The following is a 27,443-nucleotide window of genomic DNA, read 5'->3' on the forward strand; positions in this document are numbered from 1 at the left end:
CTTCTTCTATTTCCCATTCTAATTCTCTTGTGTTGCAGGATTTTGAAGATGTATTCCCAAAGGAACTTCTGTAAGGGTTACCCCCACTTTGGGGCATTGAACATAAAATAGACTTTGTGCTAGGCTCACAATTTCCTAACAAACCCGCTTATCAAAGTAACCCCACGGATATCAAAGAACTTCAAAGGCAAGTTGAGGAACTCCTCAACGGGGGACACATCAAGGAGAGTATGAGTCCGTATGCAGTTCCAGTGTTGTTGATGCCAAAGAAAGATGGAACATGGCGTATATGTGTGGACTGTCGATCTATCAACAAGATCACAGAAAGTATCGACATCCTATTCCTCGACTGAATGGTTTTTGTGTGTTTTCAAAAATTGATCTTAGGAATGGCTATCACCAAATTAGAATGCAATCGGGTGATGAATGGAAGACCGCCTTCAAGACTAAGTTTGGTCTCTATGAATGGATGGTCATGCCATTCGGCCTTACTAATGCTCCTAGTACTTTCATGCGGTTAGTGAATCATATGATGAAAGCGTTTATTGAAAAGATTGTTGTGATGCATTTTGATGATGTCTTGGTTTATAGAAAATCCCTTGAAGAGCATGTTTTACATTTGCAAAGTGTATTTGAAGTCCTTAGAAAGGAAAAGTTGTATGCTAACCTTGAGAAGTGTTCTTTTGGTGTGAATGAAGTTGTGTTCTTGAGATTTGTTGTAAGTTCAAGAGGAGTCGAGGTGGATGAATCCAAGGTAGACGTTATACAGAATTGGCCAACTCCAAAATTCATTCGTGAAATCCTAAGCTTCCCTAAGTTGGCTAGTTTTTATAGGTGGTTTGTCAAAGGGTTTAGTACCATTGCCGCTCCCTTGACCGAGGTCATCCGAAAGAACCAACCTTTCAAGTGAGGTGATGAGCAAGCTAAGGCCTTTGAAACCTTGAAAGCTATGTTTATTTCCACCCTTTTGTTGCAATTACCCAACTTTGATAAGATGTTTGAAGTTGAATGTGATGCAAGTAGGAATAGGTGTCGTCTTAATGCAAGATCTTAAACCTATTGCCTATTTTAGTGAGAAGCTCAAGGGCGCAACTCTAAATTATTCCACTTGTGATCTAAAGTTATACGCCTTGATTAGATCTTTGGATAATTGGCAACATTACTTGTGGTTCTTAGAGCTTGTATAATCTTATATCAAGTTACCTATCCTTTTTACTTTCTTGCATTAGTTTGATGATTTTGTTCTTGTTATCTTGAAATCGGGTTGCTTTTGTTTCCTTAGTATAGTTTTCTATTATTATTGTGTGTTTGTAGTAGATCTCGTATCAGAGAAGAAGCTTGCATGGATGCTAGAAACACAAAGCTCTAAATATGACACTGTCGTCGACTGTACCTCTATAACAAGTTGTGTCTGCAATTGTACAAGCACACTAGCTAAATCATGTGAAAGTACACATTTTACAGCAAACATCCCTTAAGTATTGATTGAGTGAGTAAAATAAACTAAACAAGAAAATCTCATATTGGCATAATTTGTATCTTCTTCATTTTTCGCAGTTGTCGTATGATGCAAGCATCTAAGAACCTCCATGGCGAAAGAGAAGAACTGATCTATACAGAGCAGCAACATGCAGGAAACAGATGAACATGATAATCAGATCATCTAGCAAACCTATTATACCCAAAAACCCTGCAAAAAGAGCAGTCATAAACTGAACAACGTGGCATTAATCATTATCAGAGAGAAAATTCAGCCATTACCTTCTGGGATAAGGTCTACAGGGCTAAGGACGTATATACCACTTAAAAACACCTGCAAATTAAATAAATAACACTTTAGACAATCTATGTATGAAATAGTGTGGGGAAAAGGTGATCGTTTACACTTCCATCCTCCGCATAGGGTTCGATAAATTCATGCACATTTACCCCCAATTAGAAGCTTTAACTGTGCCAAGTTGCTTAGGATAATTGAATTCAAGCCGACTACTATAAAAGGTTCCATTTTAGTCTAACACTCCGGGAAGAATACACGGAAAGGGGCTCTATTTTTCATAAGATCCAAATTGACTGTCGACTCCTAAGAAGAATGGTCAACATAAACATCAAACAGTACTAACTGTTCTAGTGTTTAATAAAGTGGCAATTTATGAATTTTATTATCAAGATATATCAGTAGTCTGCCAGCTTTCAGAACCTTATGTAAACCAGATCTATCACCTTAAGATTTGTAGTACACACCATCTAGGAAATTTCATGCATTTTACAAGAATAGGTTTGTTGTCTACTATGATTAACAACCATTTCAGCTTAATCTAATTTGAAAGACAACTGAAATCACATATACCTCATGGGTTGCACATATACTCCCTCAATGTCTCCAACTAGTATCTAACATCATCATCATTCTGTAATGAAGTGGCATGCAGACAGCAGAGATGTGCGAAACCCACTCTCTGCCAGAATGCTTGAAGGAAAGCAAATGATTACCCTCCTCTCTAACCCCAGTGTAATTCTATCATCACATTCCAGATGATAACGTACAATATACAGGGCCTTGCTATATCTTAGATCATGACAAAAATAATAAAAATTCTATGCATCTTGCTGTTAACTGAGAAGCTCGTAAAGTTTTGAGTAAGAAAATAAGTTGAGATCAAATGGAACTGCTCTACATGGATAGACCAGCTACCAATCTAGTTAAGGAAACTAAAGGTAATGAAGTATAGTGTATAACAAAGAAGAGAACTGGAATAGCAATCCAATAGATGGTGCATAATTGGGTACTTAACTGCCAAATAAACACGTGCCCTGATGACAAACGGAAGAGATCTTTGAGGATCTGTCATATCTCGCAGTAATCTCCGGAGGAGAAAGGGAAGATCTTGCATTCTCTGTCAAAACAAAGATCATATATTATTTTTTAAATGAATTCAACATTTGTGGTCAGTTTACGTGTCAATATGTACAAAAGGACTAACAAATGTTAATTCTTATGAGAAAGGTAAACTACATGGGCTATAAACACACATATTTCAGGCAAGTTATGAGTGAAAAGAAGTGCTAGAAAAAAAGAAAAAACCCTTAATGGAGAATGGCTCTCTTCCTTATATATATATATATATACCGCATATTTCAGGAAAGTTGTAGAGTGTAAATTAGAATCTTAATGGACCCTAAATCTGTAGCTAACTACAACCAAATCAAAAAATTAATACTCCTTAGATCTCCTCTACTGGTTCCTGCAGACTGTAAGGATGCGAATAGCGACCAGTGCATTATCTTTTTGCCCTTGCTTGTGTAACAAGCCCACATACATTTTTTTTTCGATAACCGTGGTGTCCAGGACAGCTTGCGTGCAAGACCACATACATAAGCACATAGCTTTAAGCATATAGTACTACAAATCTGAGCTCAGCAGTGACCAGAGCATTATTCTTCAAGGAGATAAAAATGGCTATGCTTTAAGCACAAAGCACTGCAAATCTGAGCTCAGCAGTGACCAGAGCATTATTCTCCGAAGAAGACAAAATGGCTATGCTTTAAGAACATGGCACTGCAAATTTGTTGCACGCATAAATAGAGCTAGACCAGAACATAAATAAATTATTAGCCGGGTACACTAGTAGTCTGGTACAATGATCTAACCTGTGTTGCTCGTACCCTTCAACAATGTTAGCAGGTGCGTGTCAAATTCTCCAAAAAATAGTGTAATTTTGGAGAATCCGGCACGGATACGGCATCAAAAGTGAAGAGTACGTGCAACTTAGGATCCAACAGAAACTCACACTGAAAACCAGTTTCCAACCAAGTACTCCTAAACTTTCAACCTGTACCTGCTTCAAGTTGTTCAAGAATCAACCAACAATTTTAGCTACAGTTTCATGATTGCAGTAAACCCAAGAGAGCAATCCCCTGCCAAATATGAAAATGAACAAAAAGAGAATGGAAAAAATCCTAAATAGAACAGTAGTTGCTGATAAAGAGTATAGCAGTGAATCATGCCAAAGGAAAGAAATACATGGGTAACAAATGAAATACCTGGAGAAGGCCATTGGCATGTTGGCCAAAATGGCGGTTATATTGTTCAACTCTTCGTAAAACCTCCGGAACTCCAAGATCTTGATGCAACCTTGATGCAGACTCACTAGGAACCAACAAGGTAATCGGGCGGCGGCATAATGGACATTTACATGCTTGAAGGGCGGATCCATGATCCCAAACTTGTAGAATACAGCTAGCTGGAAAGGAGGGAGCCAAGGTAGAATTTCATATGCTCAAAATGTGTGATGTAACTACAATCTCCATTGCTAGAATGAATAAGGTAGCACATTCCAAATGAAAACTTTTACTCGACACTAGTGCATGATGCTTTCAATTCTCGGCATACTTAATTAAGCTTGTTTTGAACATTTTAGTTGCACAAAAGTCCTTTAGGCAAAGTATCATTAGTCTAATTACCTGATAACCTTATTGTGAAGAGTCCACATCGGAAAACGGATGGGTAATTGGTCTTCTTATATGGACTTGGGCAATCCTCTCGTCATGAGCTAGCATTAAGGGTTGAGTTAGGTCCAAGATTCATTCTTTACATTGTATCAGAGCCAGGCCCATCCCAAATTTTTGTTCAACGATGTTGGACCTCCATATTATATTGTCCACGCTCCAGTGAAAAAGGTCAACACGTGCGGGGCAATGTTAGGAGTCCCACATCAGAAAAAGATGGGAAATTTGTCTCTTTATATGGACTTGAGCAATCTTCCCCTTATGAGCTAACTTTTGGGGTTGAGTTAGATCCAAGATCCATTCTTTACACTAATCACAGACTAGAAAATACCATTCCAAGCTAAATGTAGTTTTATAAAGACCAGCCTATTGATTCAATAACACACCAAGAGTAAGGTCTCATTTGTTTGCATTTAAAGGAAGTCTGAATCTGAATCATTAAGACTATAATCCATTAAGTGTGTTTGTTTTTCTTTAAATTCTATCACTTAATAGCTCTTAACCAATCTGATTATATATCTATCCCTCAGATATATATCTAAAAGAAAGTCTGAAGGTCATTTAGCATTTTTTTAATTATGATTTGTGGTGTTTTACAAGAAGTTGACATTTTCTTTGACAAACCGACAACGGTCTCTTTGATCTCATTAATGTAGCATCCTTTTTTTCCGGTTAACCATTAATGCAGCATTTCATATTCTTAAATAGACACATTATTTATAGTTTAGATATATTACATATTTTATATTATACCAAGTTAGTGATCCTTATTATGTTATATTAATATTTTCTCAAATGTATTATTGATGTAATATTTTATTCTTGTATTGCTCAAATTTTGTTTGTGGGATTATATTCGTTATGTTGTTATTGTTGTTGTATTGTTTAAATTTAATATTTAATAACTTTTTCAGCATATTCGAATTTTAAGAAAATAAACAAATCTTAATTGCTCACTGTTAAAATTATCAAATACAATCATCATGCTGCCAACTATTACACCACCACCATTTCAAATCATATCCACTATCACTAGCGAACATAAATATTTTATTTATTAAAATGATATTTTTCTAACATTTAATTATTATTTTATTTGAACTACGTATTTATTATATTCATAAATAAATTATGCACATTCAAATGTTGAAATACAAACAGTCTTGGTCAAATACAGTATTCAGATTGAGACAACATCTGAATCATCCAGATGTTTATACTTATTCAGACCTCTTAATCTTAATAAAAACAAATGCAACCTCAGCCCTAAACTGCATAAGGAAATATTACCGATTCCTTTCCTATTTTTTACAAAGAGAACATTGATAAAAAGAGACATCAGAATTCTCAGACCATCTTCACACTTCACAGACCCTAATTCTTTACAAACTCTGATCGGCTACTGGACTTAAGCAATTCCTAAAGCCCATCCGCGTTTTGCCTTTCATAAATAATATTTTACTACTTGATTAAAAGAAATTCCGCAAAGGTCTTCAATAGATGTGAATATAGGTTACAAAACATACTTTTCAACCAGAGCATAACAATTGACAAAACAAAAACAAAGGAAAAGGAGGACGAAAAAGCCAAACATAGTGTCAAACTATTTTAGGCCAAGAACTACAAGCTATAATTGGGTAAGATTTAGAAACTTGATGATCATTTATAGGTTGAAGTATTTTAAGGGGTAGTTAAACTATATAATCATCTATCCGAAACAACCTCTCTACCTTCAAGGTAGGGGGTAAGGTTTGCATACACACTACCCTCTCCAGACCCCACCTGTGGGAAGTGGGATTACACTGGGCTTTTTGTTGTTGTTGTTTTTGTTTTGTACGAGACACATTAGAGAAGAAAACCAACCATTTCAAATATATATTTTGTAAGCAGCAAATACTCTATGCAGATACATAAATAAAACAAAGATTTGTAGTTTTAGTCATCTAGTGTCCTGCTAAAATAGCCAATCAGTCTTTTCCTGCTCATCTTCGAATGCCGGTTATAGTAAATAATGTTCAAAATGTTGAAAACTAACAGTTATTCACTCAATCCAGAAAACTTGACCCATTTGTTATTAAAAAAATCCAGAAATTCTACTTCCACCGTGATTTTCTCAAGTAATGGCTGGATTTAAAATCTAGAAATTTTGCTCAGATCTGATGATTTTTAAAAACTAAATTCAAAGATTGGTAAGTTTTGACACTTGTATCTCCAATCAAGTCTCAATTATTTGGGAGAAGAGGAGTCTGTCTTTCATGCCCCATGCATTACTTTAGCTTATTATCTTTTAAGTAGGATAAGGCAGTTTAATGCATTTAAAATTTTTGTAACTGGATAAACCAGAAGTATCCCCTAATCACATGTCCTCCCCAGTCTCCACTGACATAGCCCAACCCAAGAATCTAGATTTTGATGCAACCCCATTAATCCATGAAATGTGCTACAACTTTAACATCCAATTCTGTTTCTACTTTATTGCCCATTTTAGTCAATGGCAAGAAATACACTGTGCCACTGGCAAAATTTCCTAACTTGGATGTCAAGAAGTCTCACATCCAAAAGATGAAGGTGGTAGAGATGAGAATGCTTCGGTGGATGTGTGGGTGTACTAGAAAAGATAGGATTAGAAATGAGGTTATTCAAAATAAGATGGGTGTGGCTTCGGTGGAAGCCAAGATAAGGGAAGCTAAGTTGAGGTGGTTCGGTCATGTGATGCGAGGGAGCACGGATGCCCCAATGCGGAGTGTGAGAGGTTGGCTAGGGATGGTTTCAAACGAGGTAGAGGTAGACCGAAGAAATATTAGAGGGAGGTGATTAGACATGACAGGGAGCAGCTTCAGCTTACCGAGGATATGATCCTGGATAGGAAGTTGTGGAGGAGGCGAATTAGAGTAGAAGGTTAGTCAGAGTTAGGAGGTTGGTTGTTTTGAGTGTATACTTGAAGTATCTTGCTTTAGGTATTATTGATGGTGTTATTTTCCATTGTATCTTGTTTTATTGCTATTCCTTATCTTATCTTAGATTGTTTTATTTTATTCTTATCTTATCTTGCTTTAGGTTGTTTTATTGTTTTATTTTGAGCAGGTGGTCTATCGGAAACAACCTTTCTATCTCACTTTGAGGAAGTGGTATGGACTGCGTACACTTACCCTTCTCAGATCCCACTTGGTGGGAATATACTGGGTATTATGTTGTTGTTGATATTAAATGGTTGGTTATGGTTTTTCATAGTTTTAATTATGCCCTATGTGCATTAATGGTCGTTGTGGATAATTGGATTGCATGGGAATGGCTTAATGGTAATTGGAATTAGTTTTGGTTATACAATGCCCCCAATGTGTTTGACAAAATGCATATAATAATGTTTTCATTGCGTTGAGTATTTCTAATGGAACTCTTGCTTGTTTTAAAACTTGATAAAGGAATTATGCATGGTTTAAATGATTTGGAAAGGTAAATGGCTAAATGGTTATGCTTGTGGGGTACATGGAATCCCCAAGTGGTTTAATATGGTAAATGAAAGGGCACTTGGAAGTCTCCTTAAACCTATATAAGGTTGGCTATGGATAGTACGTGCAAGTATAGTCGGTATGACGATACCACCACTAAATGGTCTTGGTTAATAAATGGTAAATGGATTAATTGGTTGGTTGGTAATGGTTTTAATTGGACAATAATGGCAGAATATATAGCAAAGCCGTGGAAGGTGGAGGTCCTGAGGGTACCAAAACTGGAAACTCATATTTGCCGATGTGAGGTTGGTCTTGGTGACCGTGTGCATGATGTCACACTATATTTTGGGGGATGTACTAGTCATCCCAGGTTTTCTTCCCTGGTCGTGCGGCTTCACGCAATCAGCAGGCGAAGCTGAACCTATATAGCCCGTGGATGGTTTAGGACGGCAAAGCTACACAGCCAGGTAAAGGTTTTAAAGGCATGCTAAACCCGATCCCTTTCCCGGCATGGTTATATATATATATATATAATCTAATAAAAGGGAATGGGGTAGGAGAAGCAGGCACGTCTCCGTCAACATGTCTGCTTCTTCTGCTTGTTTCTCCTATTTGTTTCGTGAGTTGCTTTCTTTGTAATTTTATTATAAAATCTCTAATTAATTATTATAAATTTATTTATGTATTAGAAAATTAATAATATTTAATAAAAAAGTAAAATAGATATTTATGACACGTCTACTTCAGCTACTTCACCAAGTATTTTTGTATAGTAATTTTGTTATATCGCTTCTAATTAGACATGTTTGTTTCGTTGTTTCAATCGTGATTTTACTATGTCACTCCTAATTAATTATTATGACCATTTAAAATTTTGCACAAGTATTTTTTACAATAACTTTGCTATATCACTACTAATTAGTTGTGAGTCATTAAGACATGTCTGCTACGCTGCTTCAATTATAACTTTATTATATCACTCATAATTAATTATTATGGTCATCTAAGCATTTGAAAATTACATAAAAAATATTATAAATTACAATAGTAAACAATTTAAAATATCTAAGAAAATAATTTGTTATATATTTTTTAAAAAAATATATTATAAAATACTATAAATCACAATAATTAAAATAAAGGCCTGTGCATTAGTAACTAGTATATATATAACCAATAAAATGGAGCTGTTCGCAAACAGGGTGTGGATGCTGAATATTTATTCACTTAATCAGTGAAATAATCATCATCATACCAATAGTATAGATCATCATCTCTATCCACATACGAATAGTCATGGATAGACTATTGTTCCTGAACAAGATAATCGATAATTTTTTCAAGAATTTTTTCTTGTAAATCTTTATTTAATTTTGTTACCTTTAAAATAGTAATTAATGTTTTTTCATTTAAGAAAATAGTATAATAACCATTAGGCAGTATAAAGAATGTATTTCTTTAGTGAAATTTTGAGTCTATTGTACTCTCTAAATTGTCTTTTCCTTTCAGAATTGTCTCTCTCGAGGGCTTTGAATAACAAAATATTTAACTTGTTGATTTTTGATTTGCTAATTTTGGAGTTATTTGAAATATTTTTCCAACGTTTGAGAAACTTTCTCAGATTATAACTCCAATTTGTTATAGCTTCCTCAAACCTTTTGATAATTATTTTGGCTTCCCAAAATTCTTTTCTAAGATTTATTAATTTTGGTTGTATAATTTTTATAATGATAAATATAAACAATTCATGATTTTTTATTCCCTTTAGGTACTTCGTAACATATATTATGTATGCATTTATAAAGTAGATATGAAAACAAAGTTTTCCAATGCTAATATGTTCATGAAATAATAGAGTTTATGTATATACCTTTCGACTATCTTTAAATTGGTTGTATTAACACTGCAGTGTTTCTCTTTCCGGATATGAAGAACTATTTACCTATTGCGACTCACTGTCTCAGGCTACTGTGCCGTTCTTCTTCCGTCGAGGCTGAAGATCCCAACCTTCATTTATCACCAACATAAAAATTGACAAAGTTATATAAAACCAACTTTTGTTTCATGAAAATATTCCAACATAAGAAAAATCTTTAATAAGATCTTTCTTTATACCTACACACAAACTATAATTACTTTTCCCTGACGGGAGAAGTGCTTTACTTACTCATATAGAAGATACCTAGCATTTTCTAAGAAAAAAATATTCAGTGAAATGTAGTCTGTCTTCTATGAGTTTTCTCTCTCCTTTTATAGGTACGAGGAGGGGTAGAATTACAATATTTATTTTTCTTAGGATCATCCTTCAGAAATCTTTTATTTATCTTTTGGTCCCTCATCATCTTAGTAGGATAAGATAAGAGATAAGATTCTTCTTTCCGTTGATTAGCTGCTTTTTTACCATGGGGTCCATTTCTCTTCATCTTTTTGTCGTCTGGTACCGACAATTATGTTGACGCAATTGTTTTACGTCTTTTCTTTCATTGCTGGCTTTATCTTTATAGTTGTGGATTACATTTCTTCAAACATTGATGAGCTTTCGCTATCATTCTTCTAAAGATGTCCATGTTCCAAGAATTTGCATGCCATATTCAATGTTGCTAGAGTGGCTGGAAATTGATGTGTTTCGAATTCAGCAATTTTATCCCTTAGAACTACTGATCTTGATTTTCCTTTGGTCATAAGGATCCAGTGTGTATCTCTATTTAGTACCTTGTAATTTTCTTCATACTTATTTTTAAGGATGTGATATACGGCTTTCATCCCTAAAGCTCTCCTGGTTTGGATTCATTTTTTGCTGAAATATGGAATCTTTTTATCAACTCCTGTGGCGCTGATATTAAATTCTCTTAATTTTTCCACCGTTATGTAGTTAAAAGTGAGAAAATATAATTGATCATCTTGAGATTCCATAGCTATGTTGTAGACTCTGCAATAGACTGCTTCCTCTTCGGCGTAATTTCTTATTGAACTAGTCAGATGTATTCGTAGTCCTTCCAGTTCAGATAAATCTCATTTTGAATAAACACGATCTAAATAACCGAATTCAAATAATTTGGCTGTGAAATCAGCCGATCCTCCTGGAAATATAGAAATCCTTGGATATAAGCTCTTTATTTCGATAACTCCAGAAGTTTCTAGGAGATTGTATATGCTTTTTGTGAAAGTCATGTATTCTTCTTCCTTCTGATGATGAATTTTTCCTACCTGAAAAGAAATAAATTGTTTTCCTGAGGAAAAGTTAGTCTTTTTTCTGATTTCTCAGAGATTGTTTCAGTTTTTACTGATGTTACTACTTCAGAGAATTTTTTGTGTTTGTGCTCGGCTTTTAGCTTTGTCCATAGACTCGGCCATCGGCATATCCGTGCTTACCAATGAAATGTTTTTGGCACTAGGTGCTAGTGGAACATCTCCTACCACTTTGTTAGCTCGGCTTTTGGCTTTGTCTAAGGACTCGGCCATCGGCATATCCGGGCTGCTTACCATCGAGATGTTTTTGGCACTAGGTGCTAGTGGGACATCTCCTGCCACTTTGTTAGGGATGACTTGTCGTCCTTTTGGTCTGGTTTACAGATGCTCGCATAGGAGTTGGAATTCTGCCATGTTCTCAGCTTGATCAGTGTTAAGCCGACTTAATTCAAATTGTAATTTCCTTGCCTTTTCAGACAAAGTTACTAGTTCGTCTTGAATTTCAAATAGCATGTTGTTTTTTTCATTTATGGTATCATCAATTTTATTCATCTTCTGCCATATTCGGCTGACCAGTACTTGAGTTCTATCGTCCCTATTGGACGTTTGTTGAAAGAAAATCTGGAAAAACATTATCAGATCCTTTAATATTTTCGATTTTGAAAGTATAAAATGACAATAATACCTACCATCTATGTAACCTTCTATATTGTGGCTCTGAAGGTAGTTTATTGAATATCAGTCATGATATTTGTGTATTGTCTGTTTTGACGACAAATGGTTTTGGTAATAAAAACGTAGAAAACTTTCGTATTCCCTTATTACCGCTAATAATTCCTTTTCATTTGTGGAATAGTTTAATTTAGCTTCGTTAAATATTTCACTAGTATATATACAGATTTCATTTAAATCTGTTTGTAATAATGCTCCCCAATGATAGTCGAAAGCATCAATTTGTAAGACCAAATTATCTTCTGGTTCTAGTAATCTAAGCTTTGGTAACTTAGCACATTCTTCCTTTAATTTTTGAACACAAAGGGTATGTTCATTAGTCCATCTAAGTCAATTTGACTTTCGAATGAGTTTTAGCAAAAGACTTCTCTTTTTTGCAAGATTCGAAATAAATTCTCCCGCATAATTCAAACATCCAAGAAACTTTTGTATTTCTTGTTTTGTTGTTAGTTTATCAGGAAATTCTGTTATTTTCTTTGAAATATGAGATTGTAATTCTATTCTATTCTTTGAAATTATCATTCCTAAGAATTTTATTTTATTTTTGTTTATTTCTGCTTTCTTTTGACTTAAAACAATTTTATTTTTAACAAAAATATTTGAAAATTCCTTCAAATGTGTTAGATATTCTTGATAGCTTTCTGAACAGACCAAAATATCATCTATATAGATGATTAGGAAATTCTTTTCAGAAAATATTCTATCCATTTTTCTTTGAAAAATTTATGGTGCATTCTTTAATCCAAAAGGCATTACTAACCATTCATAATGCCCATTAGGAGTACTGAACACTGTTAGAGGGACTGATTCCTCTGATAGTTTAATTTGCCAAAATCCGCTTTTGCAATCAAATTTTGAAAAGTAGTTTTTTCCTTTAGCAAGGTTAATTAAATTATTTTTATTTGGAATAAAATATCCATCAAAAACACAATTTTTATTTAGCTCTTTATAGCTTATGACCATTCGAGTTTTTCCTCTTTTTTGTTCTGCGTGGTTCCTTACCATAAATGCAAGACTACTATATGAACTCCTACTTGCTCTTATTAATTTAAGATTAAGGAGTTCTTGTATCTGAATTTTAAATTCAGTTTTATCTTCTTCATTATAAAGCATTGGTTTAACTCTTATGGTGATACCAGGATCTTTAAGAGTAAAACTACTTTTTCATGGTTATTATTTCATTTTTCTAATGGATTTTCTCCATAAGAAAATTGTAAATCTTGTTTTATTTTTTCTAGGTTGAGACATTTACAAGAATAGTTTTTAGAGTTATCTAAAAATTTCTTTTTAAAGATTTCCTTTTCTTTTATCAAAATATATGAGTTGTGTTTCCTTAGAATTTTTATAAATTGATTACATGGGGTTTTAAAACTGACCATGTATATTGTTTGATGACAGTTTTGAAACTGTTGTATAAAATCATTTCCTAATAACAAATCAGTTTCAAGCTTGTCGTATGCAAAAACATGTATTATAGAAACAATTTTAGATCCCAAAATTATTTCTACATTTTTTTTTCATGTGTTAGTTTTTCTTTATCACCTGTAATACCAATAACAAAGGTATTAGTATTATTAATATCCCAATTTTTTATTAGAAAGGATTTTGCTAAACTGGCTTCAGCCCCATTATCTATCTGACTACAAGAAGTCAGTTTTGTTTCGTAGGCTGTAAATTCTACGAATACTGATACTCTAAAAGAGGTTTCTTTAGGCATTAGATTTTAGGAAGAAAACAAGTTTCATTTCCTAAGGTTATTTGGATTCCTTCTTTTTGGATATTGTATTGATCCAAGCTATTGAGAAATGTTCCTCCTAAAATTATATTGTAATCATTTTCATGACTACTAATATAGCAAGGAACTCTCATTCTAATTGTTCCAAGTTGTAATGGTAATTCTACCAGTTTTAAACATTCGTAACTATTTCCTTCAAATGTTTTGTAAATATAAGGTTCACCTTTAAAGCTTACTAATCCATCTAGGATATTTTCCTTGACATGATTTGCTGATGATCCTAACTATATTAGGATTGTTTGCTTGTTCCAATCGATTCTGTTAAAGAATCTTCCTGAAACTTCTGTAACATTATTAGAGCTTTCGCTATCAAATCTCATGGAATTACCTTTTTCGTATGGAGTTTCTCCCATATTCTATAGAGTCTTGTATTTGAAGTTGTGGAGCGCCCTATTTCTATAGCTTTTCCCACATGAATTTCATATCTGTAGGAATATTTGGTTGTTGAATTTCTGCTTCAACTATTCTGGCTATTCCTGTGCATTCTTGGTCAATTTCGACTAGGCTTTTATTTTTTTAAACATTTCCATAGTTTGAATTGGTAACCGTATACAGAGCTTGATAATATATGCTCATAATATGATTACCTGGTTTAAATAAATCCTTTCTTTTTACTTGAAAGTGCCAACTTGGAGCTTCGTTAAAATTTACATCTTTTAATGATATACAATACCTGTGATAAAAGGTGAATAATAATTTCGTATAAGCCAAGTTTCCTTCAACAATACCTAAATTACCTTCTCTAGTATTAATAAATCTTTCATCTGAAAGGTTAATTACTATTGGCCAATCTATTCCTTCTTTGAAAGTGGATTTAACCATTATTTGGATTCCTCCAAGATGAACATAATTCATCTTTTTTCTATTCCATTCTGGAATTTTTCCTAAAATTTGGTCGATCATAGGCTTTGTTAATAAGTCAAGCTTATGTCTTCCTAATCGTCTATATAGATGATATTTTGGTCTGTTCAGAAAGCTATCAAGAATATCTAACACATTTGAAGGAATTTTCAAATATTTTTGTTAAAAATGAAATTGTTTTAAGTCAAAAGAAAGCAAAAATAAGTAAAAATGAAATAGAATTCTTAAGAATGATAATTTCAAAGAATGGAATAGAATTACAATCTCATATTTCAAAGAAAATAACAGAATTTCTTGATTAACTAACAAAACAAGAAATACAAAAGTTTTTTGGATGTTCGAATTATGTAGGAGAATTTATTCCGGATCTTGCAAAAAAGAGAAGTCTTTTGCAAAAACTCATTCGTAAGTCAAATTGACTTGAATGGACTAATGAACATACCTTTTGTGTTCAAAAATTAAAGGAAGAATGTGCTAAGCTACCAAAGCTTAGATTACCAGAACCAGAAGATAATTTGGTCTTACAAACTGATGTTTCCGACTTATCATTGGGGAGCATTATTACTAACAGATTTCAATGAAATCTGTAGATATACTAGTGGAACACTTAACGAAGCTAATGTTAACTATTCCACAAATGAAAAGGAATTATTAGCGGTAATAAAGGGAATACGAAAGTTTTCTACGTTTTTATTACCAAAACCATTTGTCGTCAAAACAGACAATACACAAATATCAGGATTGATATTCAATAAACTACTTTCAGAGCCACAATACAAAAGGTTACACAGATGTCAGGTATTATTGTCATTTTATACTTTTAAAATCGAAAATATTAAAGGATCTGACAATGTTTTTGCAGATTTTCTTTCAAGCAACAACAACAACAACAAACCCAGTGTATTCCCACCTAGTGGGGTCTGGGGGGTAAGATGTACGCAGTCCATACCTCTACCTCTGAAGAAGTAGAAAGGCTGTTTCCGATAGACCCCCGGCTCAAGACACGAGATACCACACAAACACATAGTAAAGCACAGCACAAGATTACATAACATAAATACGACACCCATAAGTAATATAAAACAGAGGAAAGCACACAGATTTATAATAAAACATGGAACACGGACTCCTAACAAGAAAAAAAACCCCACCAAGTAATTCCCTACACTAGCGACTCAAACTGGCCCTAGTCCTCTGCCCTAATTCGCGTCCTCCAGACCTTCCTATCTAGGGTCATGTCCTCGGTGAGCTGTAACTGCTCCATGTCCCGCCTAATCACCTCACCCCAGTACCTCTTCGGCCTACCCCTACCCCGCCTAAAACCATCCAACGCTAGCCTCTCACATCTACGGACCGGGGCATCCATGCCCCTCCTCTTCACGTGTCCGAACCACCTCAATCGGGCTTCCCGCATCTTGCACTCCACTGGAGTCACACCAACCTTCTCCCGGATGGTCTCATTCCGAACTCTATCCCCTCTAGTCAGCCCACACATCCAGCGCAACATCCGCATTTCTGCCACCCTCATCTTTTGGATGTGCGAGTTCTTAACTGGTCAACACTCCGCTCCATACAACATGGCCGGACGGACTACCGCCCTGTAGAATTTGCCTTTAAGCTTGGGCGGCACCTTCTTATCACACAGCACCTTCTTTCAAGAAACGTACAATATGGACGATAGAACTCAAGTACTGGTCAACCGAATATGGCAGAAGATGAATAACATCGATGATGCCATAAATGAAAAAACAACAAGCTATTCGAAATTCGAGATGAACCAGTAACTTTGTCTGAAAAGGCAAAGAAATTACAATTTAAATTAAGTCGATTTAACACTGATCAAGCTGAGAACATGGCAGAATTCCAACTCCTATGCGAGCATCTGGAAACCAGACCAAAGGAACGACAAGTCATCCCTAACAAAGTGGCAGGAGATGTCCCACTAGCACCTAGTGCCAAAAACATCTCGATGGTAAGCACCTGGATATGCCGATGGCCGAGTCCTCAGACAAAGCCAAAAGCCGAGCTAACAAATTGGTAGGAGATATCCCACTAGCACCTAGTGCCAAAAACATCTCATCGATAAGCACGGATATGCCGATGGCCGAGTTAATGGACAAAGCTAAAGTCGAGCACAAATACAGAGAAAATTCTCTAAAGTAGTAACATCAGTAAAAACTGAAACAATCTCTGAGAAATCAGAAAAAAGGACTAACTTTTCCTCAGGAAAACAGTTTATTTCTTCTCAGGAAGAAAAAATTCATCCGAAGAAAGAAGAATACATGACTTTCACAAAAAGTATATACAATCTCCCAGAAACCTGTGGAGAAACTTTTGGAGTTATCGAAACAAAGAGCTTATATCCAAGGATTTCTATATTTCCAGGAGGATCGGCTGATTTCACAGCTAAATTATTTGAATTCGGTTATTTCGACCGTGTAAATTCAAAACGAGATTTATCTGAACTGGAAGGACTACCAATACATCTAACTAATTCGATAAGAAATTACACCGAAGAGGAAGCAGTCTATTGCAGATTCTACAGCATAGCTATGGAATCTCAATATAATCAATTATATTTTCCCACTTTTAACTACATAACGGTGGAAAAATTAATAGACTTTAATATCGGCACCATAGGAGTTGATAAGAAGATTCCATATTTCAATAAAAAAATGAATCCAAACCAGGAGAGCTTTAGGGATGAAGGCCGTCTATCACATCCTTAAAAATAAGTATGAAGAAAATTATAAGGTACTAAATAGAGATACACACTAGATCCTTATGACCAAAGGAAAATCAAGATCAATAGTCCTAAGGGATAACATTGCTGAATTCGAAACACATCAATTTTCAGTCACTCCAGCAACATGGAATGTGGCATGCAAATTCTTAGAACATGGACATCTCAAGAAGAATGATGGCGAAAGATCATCAATGTTCGAAAAAATGTAATCCACAACTGTAAAGATAAAGCCAGCAATGAAAGAAAAGAGGTAAAGCAAAAGCAATTACGTCAACATAATTGTCGGTACCAGACAAAAAGATAAAGAGGAATGGACCCCACGGTCCAAAAAGCAGCCAATTAACGAAAAGAAGAATCTTTTCTCTTATCTTATCCTGCCAAGATGATAAGGGACCAAAAGATAAATAAAAGATTTTTGAAGGATGATCTTAAGTAAAATAAATATTGTAATTCTACCCCTCCTTGTACCTATAAAATGAGAGATAGAAAACTCATAGAGGACAGACTACATTTCACTGAATACTTTTTTCTTAGAAAATGCTAGGTATCTTCTATATAAGTAAGTAAAAGCACTTCTCTCATCAGGAAAAAGTAATTATAGTTTGTGTATAGGTATAAAGAAAGATCTTATTAAAGATTTTTCTTATGTTGGAATATTTTCATGAAACAAAAGTTTGTTTTATATAAATTTGTCAATTTTTATGTTGGTGACAAATGAAGGTTGGGATCTTCAGCCTTGACGGAGAAAGAACGGCACAGTGGCCTGAGACAGTGAGTCGCAATAGGCTAAACAGTTCTTCATAGCCGGAAGGAGAAACACTGCAGTGTTAATACAACTAATTTAAAGAGAGTCGAAAGGTATATACATAAACTCTATCATTTCATGAACATATTAGCATAGGAAAAATTTATTTTCATATCTACTTTATACATGCATACATAATCTATGTTACGAAGTACCTATAGGGAATCAAAAATCATGAATTGTTTATATTTATCATTATGAAAATTATACAACCAAAATTAATAAATCTTAGAAAAGAATTTTGGGAAGCCAAAATAATTATCAAAAGGTTTGATGAAGCTATAACAAATTGGAGTTATAATCTGAGAAACTTTTCTCAAATGATCAAACGTTGGGAAAATATTTCAAATAACTCCAAAATTAGCAAATCAAAAATCAACAAGTTAAATTTTTTGTTATTCAAAGCCCTCGAGAGAGACAATTCTGAAAGGAAAAGAATATTTAGAAAGTACAATACACTCAAAATTTCAATAAAGAAATACATTCTTTATACTGTCTAATGGGTTTTTATACTATTTTCTTTAATGAAAAAACATTAATTACTATTTTAATGGTAATAAATTAAACAAAGATTTACAAGAAAAAATTCTTGAAAAATTTATTTATTATCTTGTTCAAGAACAATGGTCTATCCATGACTATTCGTATGTGGATAGTGATGATGATCCATACTATTGGTATGATGATGGTTATTTTACTGATTAAGTGAATAAAAATTCTGCATGCACACCCTGTTTACGAACAGCTCCAATTTATTGGTACATATATATGTATATATATGTATATATATATATATATATATATATATATTTATGCATTTATATATGGTTGTGTGCATATGGATGGTTTTATAAATGGCATTATTTTATCTTTATCCTGAGATCATGTTAGCATTCACCCGCTAACCCGTCTACTGGCGGTTGTATACCCACGCTATGCAGGAACTGGTCATTCTACTACTCCTACATAGTGAATGGCTCAAGGACAACATTTGGACTGAAGTGGTGAGTTTCCATCCTTTCGAAAGACTTCATTTTATGTTATGGATATTTCTAGACACTTTGATTTTATTTTGGATATTGGTTTTGACCATGGTTTGGGGCCATCTCCCAATCGGATTTTATTACTCTTTTTGGTTAGAGGCTTTGTGGCACTGCTATAGGTTGGAATGGACGAGATCGATATTGGTGTCAGCCTTGGCATTTGAATAAGCTGGAGGGCTGACATCTTTGGACGATATTGTTGGTTGTTCCATTGTATTTTATTTTGAAATTAATTATATTATGTTTTGGAACATCTATGGTTATGGCCTAGTTTATGGCCCTTGTTTCGGTATCGGTTTGGTATGGTTGGATTGTTGGTATGGGATGGTTGGACTAAATTGGGTCGGTCACAGTTGTGATCTTATCCCAGAGTCTTCACGCGAGTTTTTGTACTATCTTGCTCCTTGCTCGAAATTCAGCCAACTCAGGGCAGAAGGCTGGAGGTTGGGTTGGGTGACGGGGGCGGTCTTCGGTCCCGGTCGGACTTGGGATGCCTATTACGACAAGGCCCCCAGTCGGGTTGCGTCAAGTTGGTATCAGAGCCTAGGTTCATGGTCAATTGTGAGTCCACAAAGTTGTGTCGAATAGTCTATTTTAAGGGTGTGTAGGTGCCACACTCATAAAGGAGAGGCTACAAGGCATTTAGGAATGTCTCACTTTCTTGGTATTCTATTCTAAAGCTTAGAGTCTCAGTCCTGGAATCTTCTCTAATCCTTGTTTGTTCGTCTTTTAGATCATGCTTCGTAGATCTGAAACACAAGGAAATTCTTCTATCCCATCTGAGGGTAATGCTGAACGGGTGCATCCTACTTTTGAGGTTCATCTTTGATCTCACAATCCTATCCTGATAGCTCTGGAGTTCCACCGGTTGCTACTAGTCCTCCTCAAGGCGAGGTGACTAATGTGGATTTCCGTTAGTCTATTCATGTTATTGCTCAGATGGTCGCTGCTCAGGTTGAGCAGGGTGGGATGTATGCTTTGCCTGTTGACACCACAAGGGTTAGCCAATTTATGAAGATGGGATGGGTCCTCCCACTTTTTTTTGGAGTGAAGATGGAGGAGGATCCACAGGGCTTCTTGGATGAAATGGAAAAAATATTTCGGGTGATTCAGGCTACCAATGTGGAGAGGGTAAACTTTGTAGTTTATCAACTCAAAGATGTTGCATATCAGTGATATGAAGAGTGGGACAGGGATAGAGGTAATGTGGAAGAATCGGTCTCGTAGAATACTTTCTCTAAGGCCTTCATGGATCGTTTCTTTCGCCAAGAGTTGCGGGAAGCAAAGATGGAATAGTTTGTGAACCTCAAGGAAGGGAGGATGTCTGTCAAGGAATATGCCCTGAAGTTCCACAAATTGTTAAGGGATGCTCCTGATTTAGTTGCTGACATTCGGGAAAGAATGAGGAAGTTCGCTTCTGGGTTGAATCGGGATCTGATTTTGGAGAGCAAGACTGCCTTGCTGATTAAAGATATGGACATCTCTAGATTGACTGTTCATATGCAGCAAGTGGAGGATGAAAAGAGGAAGCAGATGGAGTTTGGGGATAGACAGGGCAAAAGGAGCAGATTTTCTAACCAGGGAGGTGCTCAGTCTCAGGGTAGTCGGGATGGTGGCAGATGGCAGAAAAGAAGTGGGGGAGTTCTGGTTCCTACTCTTTTGCTAACGCTCCTTACAAGTCGGGCGACATGCGTCATCAAGGTGGTAACAATTTCCGGGCACAGGGTGTTTAATCTCAAGCAAGCGAAGGTCAATCAGTTTCTTCATGGCTTCCTTATCGGTTTTGTGGTCGTTCTCATCGAGGTTATTGCGATGAAGAAAGGGACAAATGCTTCAAATGTGGCCAGGCAAGCCATCGGCTTAGGGGGTATTCATTGTGCATCTAAAGGTACTAGTTCGGCTGACATGAAAGGAAGTTCTACATGGTGAATGAGATGGTTTGAGGTAACTTGTCATTCATTGGCATCTGTGACTTGAGACATACTGATTTAAGTGATATGTTAACATGTGAAATTTTATCATACAAGTACAAGAACAATTTTTGATAAGTTCCTTTTCAAGTACATGAACTTGAAAAGGAAGAAAACGATCATGATTCTGGTCTTCAATCTATCTGTCCATTTTTGCAGAGCAAATTTCTTTAGAAAACTGTTATGAGCTGCCTCAGTAGTTTCAATTAGTCGTCTCTTTTCCCTCCTTTTTGAGGCAAAAGACTTCTTAATTTGCTTTATCCTTGATCCAGATCATTGGACAGACTCATTGAAATCAATTAATTTGGAACCCACCTTTTACGGTTATATGACCTCAGCATGGATGGATTTGTACCTGGCTTATGTTAAAATGGTATTCCACTCAAGAAATCTCTATGTTCAAAACCACAAGCCAGCATTCTACTTGGCTGACTTATGGAAATAGGATAGTCTAATGCATCGGACATGAATATGTAAATTCTTAGCAAATATCCAATTATCTTGGAAGATCTGCCAAACCATACTTCTGTTAGACATGCATGTGTCAAATGAAACTGCTTAGCGAACATGACACAAAAGGAAAAGCACTAATAGGAGACTACACGGAGTAGACTCGACGCCCCATTTAGCAGCTGTGAAGTAAACCATTGTTTCAACACCATATCTTAACCAATAATTATTCATCAGACTAACTTTACAGCCATCCAACAACTCTAGGTTAGCTGCTCATTGATAAACACAATACTCACATTCATTTTTTTAAAACTTAATATTTATTTCAAATTCTGTCTTTTCTAGAAAGTATTTATTAATAAAACAGGTCAGTCGTACAAAATGGGTACACTAGCAAAAAGACAAAGACAGGCTCATGAATACACATCATATGCTTTAAGCACAGGGCACACGTAACTTGTAACGACTTAAATTTTTGGTGATTTTTGTGAAATATTCATTTCTGTATTATTGGACCATTTTACCCCTCCTCGTGGTTGTCTTGTAGTATTTTTGGGGTGCAGGGATGTTTGGAACGGTTCCTAATGCATTTCGGTGTGAAATATGTGAAATTGTCGTTTTTGATGGCGTGAAAAGTCTTATAGTTGACTTCGGTCAACATTTATTGATCTGTGTGTCGGATGGCAAAACGGATTGCAATAGCAGGTCTAGAACGTTAATTTTAAGTTGGTAACATGGTTGGTTTGGTTTTATGGCTTTTATATCTCATTTCGACCCTTGGTTTAGAAAGTTGTGAAATTGGATTTTGGGGGTCAACTCTGTAAAAACAACGTCTTTTCAAAAATCTAATATCGCCTTTGAGCCCAGAGCATCGAATTTGATAGGGTAGCATAGTCCGTTTGCGTTCTCGGGATTTCGGATGAATCCCGAGGAGACCGCAGAGACTTGAAATTCTCCCAGCTCAGCTACTGGTGTGACCTCTAAGGCGGCCCTTTGGGCGCTTTAGCGGAGGACGCTTAGGCGGCCCTTCGGCACTAAAGAGGCCCTGGCCGCCTAGCAAGTACCGCTAACGCGGTAACTTGGGCGCTTTAGCGCTCGGCCCAAGGTCCGTTTTAGCGAACTGTCACCCTGGCATAGGTGTTGCTTAGCAGTATCTGGGCACTTTAGCGGCACCTGGTATATTTAAATACCCTTTTTTCACCACTTTTGAGACTTGGAGCTTAGAGTTTCGAGCTTTTGAGCAATTTCTTCCATTTCAAGCTTGGGTAAGTCCAAAACATCTATTTCAACTATTTTCCTCAACTTTATCATTTAAATTTTGTTTAAACATGGATTTAAAAGTGGAATTTGGGGATTTTGGCCTAAAAGACTTAAAAAAATATATTTCTTCTATTTAAACCCCAATTTCAACCCGTTTTCTATGAATTCCTTTAATCATGGGAAAAATATTTTTGGACAAAAATTCCGATTTTACACCTCTTTTTCGAAAGACCCGTTTGGGGGTCCGTTTTGACCCAAATTTTAAAGTGGTCAATATGCGTATCAATGGCTTTCTTTTGACACACAGATTCTATATTTAAATGTTTTAGTTGGTTTTAAGTCCGTTCGTGGGAAAAGCTCTGTGTCAAAGGCTTTTTGGATCAATTTTCAGCATTCAAGGTAGGTTATAGTTTAACTTTCTTCAGACTGGGTTAGGTAGTTAATAATAATGTAAAAGCATGCTATGGGTATGGGGTTGTATCATGGAAAATGCATTAACATGATTTATGTGTCTGTGTGTGGGCCTATATGGTTGATATTTGGTGGTTATTGAGATATTATTTGTTATGTGTGATTGTGTTAGGTCTTAGATAATGTTGTTGGCCTGGTATGGATAGATAATTAATTATGTTTGGTTGTACTCTTTTTAGTGAGAAAAGCCTAAATTTCAGTATTTGTGTGGTATCAATGACATTTTTCTTGTACATTTCACTTGATGGTCTCTGAATTATATTGGATCATGGATGGTTAGTGGATTTGAGTGGATTTTTGGCTCACTTGGTTGGTATATTGGTTTGATATTTGATATTCTTATTTTGGTTGGTTGTGAACATTACATCCTCATATCATATTCATTCATGAAACATTGGTACCACCGTGAAAATACTGAACTGGCTTTTCTGACAAAAAATGTGACATCTTTAAGAACCCTCTACCGATGTATGTGCTGGAGAAGAGATATGGATAATGGTATTGGATATTGATTGTATACGAGTTGACGAACCCTCCATGGTCCTACGTTGGGAAACTTTAGCTCCATAGGTGTATACGAAGGTTGTGCGACAACCTCGTGCATCACATCATTATCTTCATTGCACCTTATATATATTGTGCTTATAATGTGATTGTATTTCTGTCTTTGACTTGATATCTATTCGTTTGTTCTATCTTTCGATATTTGTAATTGATGTACGTGTATGTGTGTCCCTATTTCCTCTACATGTAATTGTTATATGTGTATATATTAGAATTGTTAGTGGAGACGGTGTGGGTTACAGTTTGAGACATTTTTCTGATTATAGGTGATGTGCCCATAATTTGTGTTTATATGCTTTATTTTCTACTTTACTTAGTCGGCCTATGACTAAGTAATTGAAGAACAAGTGGACCGCACTCATCTCTACTACGCCCTTTCAGTGCAGATTCGGGTACGACGAATAGTTGATTCGGGCGATACTTGGAGCCCAATCGAGGTAGAGATTGATCTATGCATCCAGAGTTGACTTCTACCTTCCTTATTTAGACTATGTCTAACTTGTATTCAGAGACAGAGAGTTGCTCCTGTTTAGATATCTTATGTATTTTTGACCTCGAGTTATACTAGTTAGTTCTTACACTGTGACACCAAGTTTTGAGATTGGGTTGGTATCTTGATCATATTTCCGCTCTTACTATATTCATATATGGCTCGGCTCCATTCTAGGAGTCTTGCCTAGGTTTTGGTATTGTTTTTCTCATTTTATATTAGTTTGGGTGATAGGCTTACTTGTCGAGGCTTTCCGCGACAAGCGCCACCACGACCCTTGGTTTTTGGGTCGTGACATAACTTGATACTAGGTATAACATTCGTTTATATCCATTTATGAGTTGAGATGCCCAAGATTGTTTTTCATATGTACCACGCATTAAAATATCAAAATAGACACACAGATAGAAAATGCTTTCTCAATCAAAACCCAATACAACAATCTGAATTTTGCATAACCAAACAGCTTAATTTCCCAATATAAGCAAGCAGGCTTTCTCACCAATTCCATTGTCAATCAAGAAAAAGATTGAAAATGAATTTGTCAATCAAAACCCACGACAACAACATGCAATCTTTCCATGACACAATACAACAATGTCACTCTCGATTGCTCTGTCAAGAAAAGAAATTCTTCAACTCTAATTTCAGCTACAGAATAGCAACCCAATAAAAAGAATTAATTAATAGTAAAAGAGATTTTAAGAAAAATAAAAACTGACCACAAAACCAATGGGAACAATTAGCTTGACAAGGAATATGGAAACTGCCATGGCATATAGAACAAACATCATTCTCTGGTGGTCCGTCCATTTCTTCTTTTATATACATACAATCACTGCCTTTGCCCTTCCTCTTTCTTTATAAGTAATTTTGTTGAATAAGCATAAAACAATTTCAATGGATCCTAACTGGGCTTTCTTTTTTCTTAACAAGTGAGGATTTGTTCAAGTCCGAAGAGAAACTTTAATTCGAATTTTCCCCTCATGTTTTAGAAAATACAATTTGCTCCCTTTGGTTTTAAGCTCAAAGCAGCGAAAATGAGGTTGAAGAACCACTTCAGAGTTGAAACAATTAAAAGGGACACATAATTAAAAATCAATTAAGTAAATTTAGAACTTAATTATAATTTGTAAAATATTGGGAACAAATATTACAATATTAAAATTTATTTTACCTTTCGTTTCTTCATCTATTCTTTTTTTTTTCCTTCTCCCCTTCTTCATCTTCTTTGTTGCTTTTCTTTGTCATTTTTGTTATGTATTTTTTTCTATGCCTTATTTTCTTGTTATTTTTTATTTTTTTTTTCTGAGTTTTTTATTAAAAAAAATTTTGAAATATATTCAAATTTTGACAAAACTTGTTGTAACATGCATTAATTTTGAGGAAATTCTATTACCCCCTTCCATCCCTACTATTTTAATGCAGAATATACACTTTTATATGCTGACGTGGTAGAGAGAAAAGAATATACTTTCTTTAAGAGAGTGAGAAGTTATATTCTGATTTTTTAATTTATTTTTATTTTTCTCTCATCATCAAAAAAGCCACAAACTTCATCTCTTCTAAGAATGGCTACCACTACAACCATCATTTTTATCCGCACAAAGCTTTAGAAATCCTCCACGCCATCACGATGTCAATCAACACACACAAATCGTAGACAACAATTTCTAATAGACCCACGAGAATTATTATAATCACTTGCAAATGTTGTGATCTGGTTTCTCTCAAATTCGAAGCTCAAACTTCATTAATGGCGTTTTACAGATCCTTTCTTCAAGTTTCAAGCAATCAATTTAGTAGATAAACTTAATTTAAGCTCCAATAATATTTCTCAACTTATTTTAATAATTGGTCATTATATCCCTACAAATATGAAAATGCAATCTCTCTTCTTCATCTCCTTTGCTCTGAAAATTTGATACAAAATCACCCTTAATCTTCTCAAAATTGCCCTAATTTTAGATATGAACTCATCTCAACTTTTTCATTCTTTTGATATATTATCCGCTCAAAAGAAGCTCCTTTATGGCAAATCAAAATTTGAACTCAAGTTTTTTAACAAACTTTAATGATGGTTTTCAGTCGGTGCTTCAGTTTTGAACCTTCAAACAATAATCAACTCAGCTGCTCCCAAATCAAGAATATAAATTCAAAAATAAGATCCAAGACATGCATCAATCAATTTGGACGTTTTAGCCTATAATGAAGTTTTTGGAATAATAAATAAAAAGGGAAAGGAGAAGAAGAAAGAAAGAAAGAAAGACTACAATGGAGTTAAACACCTAAAATAGAGTTTTTGGAATAATAAATTGAAAAGGGAAAGAAAAAAAGAAGGATCAAAAAGAAAAAGAAAAATATTATATTTACACACGCCAGATTGAGTGTATACTACTAGGGGTGGCAATTTCAGTTCATATTTGTGAAAAGAGTTCATTTAACTCATATTTAGTGAATTGGATCACTCATATTTCAAATGGGTAAATATGAACTTCAACATATTTTAAAAGCTCATACAAATATGGACAAAATAGGTAAAATATGGATACCCATTTAAACAGAGAGATCACCTACCTATGCTTAACGTTTCACTTTTTTTCTTTTCTAGTTTCTTTTCTTCTTTTTTTTTCTTTCTTTTTTTCCTTTAAATTACTTTTTTTCTTTTTCAATTTTTTACTCATTCCTTATAAATTTTTTTTCTTTCTCATTTTTTTCATCTTTTTTTTTATTTTTTTTTTTTTTTTTTTTTTGTTTTTTTTTTTTTGCTTTCCCCTTTCTCATTCTTATTTCATCATTCGTATTCGCTTGAGACCTACATGAGTTAGTAAATATAAGCTTCTAATTATCCCATTTAGCCTATATAATTCATAACATCTCTTATCAATTAAATATAATTCATAGTCTCACTCCTTTATTATTATTTTTTCTATCTTTATTTCTCTTTCTTTTTTTTTCTTTCTTTTTTCCTTTAATTTACTATTTTTTTCTTTCTTTTTTCCTTTAATTTAATTTTTTTTCTTTTTCATTTTTTCCACTTATTTTTTACTCGTTTCTTACACTTTTTTTCCTTCTTTTTCATCATTTTTTTCTTTTTCAATTTTAT

At 34.8% G+C, this 27,443-nt stretch overlaps 1 protein-coding gene across 2 annotated transcripts; it reads right to left on the reverse strand.

Moving 5' to 3' along the window:
* Positions 1-1,347: 1,347 nt before the first annotated feature.
* On the reverse strand, positions 1,348-25,595 carry LOC107847803 (E3 ubiquitin-protein ligase RNF170). 2 transcript variants are annotated; one of them, XM_047411974.1, is made up of 5 exons: positions 25,515-25,595; positions 4,042-4,241; positions 2,793-2,894; positions 1,762-1,813; positions 1,348-1,690 (listed from the first exon to the last, which is right to left on the reverse strand). In XM_047411974.1, exons 1-5 carry the CDS (start codon positions 25,561-25,563, stop codon positions 1,578-1,580), a joined length of 516 nt encoding a protein of 171 aa, XP_047267930.1. In that variant the 5' UTR covers positions 25,564-25,595; the 3' UTR covers positions 1,348-1,577. The 2 variants fall into 2 exon arrangements, with proteins under 2 accessions (XP_047267930.1, XP_016547787.1); XM_016692301.2 differs by having other exon boundaries at positions 25,060-25,567.
* Between the last annotated feature and the right edge of the window lie 1,848 nt (positions 25,596-27,443).

The sequence above is a fragment of the Capsicum annuum genome, chromosome 4 (genome assembly GCF_002878395.1).
Source record: "Capsicum annuum cultivar UCD-10X-F1 chromosome 4, UCD10Xv1.1, whole genome shotgun sequence".
NCBI classification, from domain to species: Eukaryota; Viridiplantae; Streptophyta; class Magnoliopsida; order Solanales; family Solanaceae; genus Capsicum; species Capsicum annuum.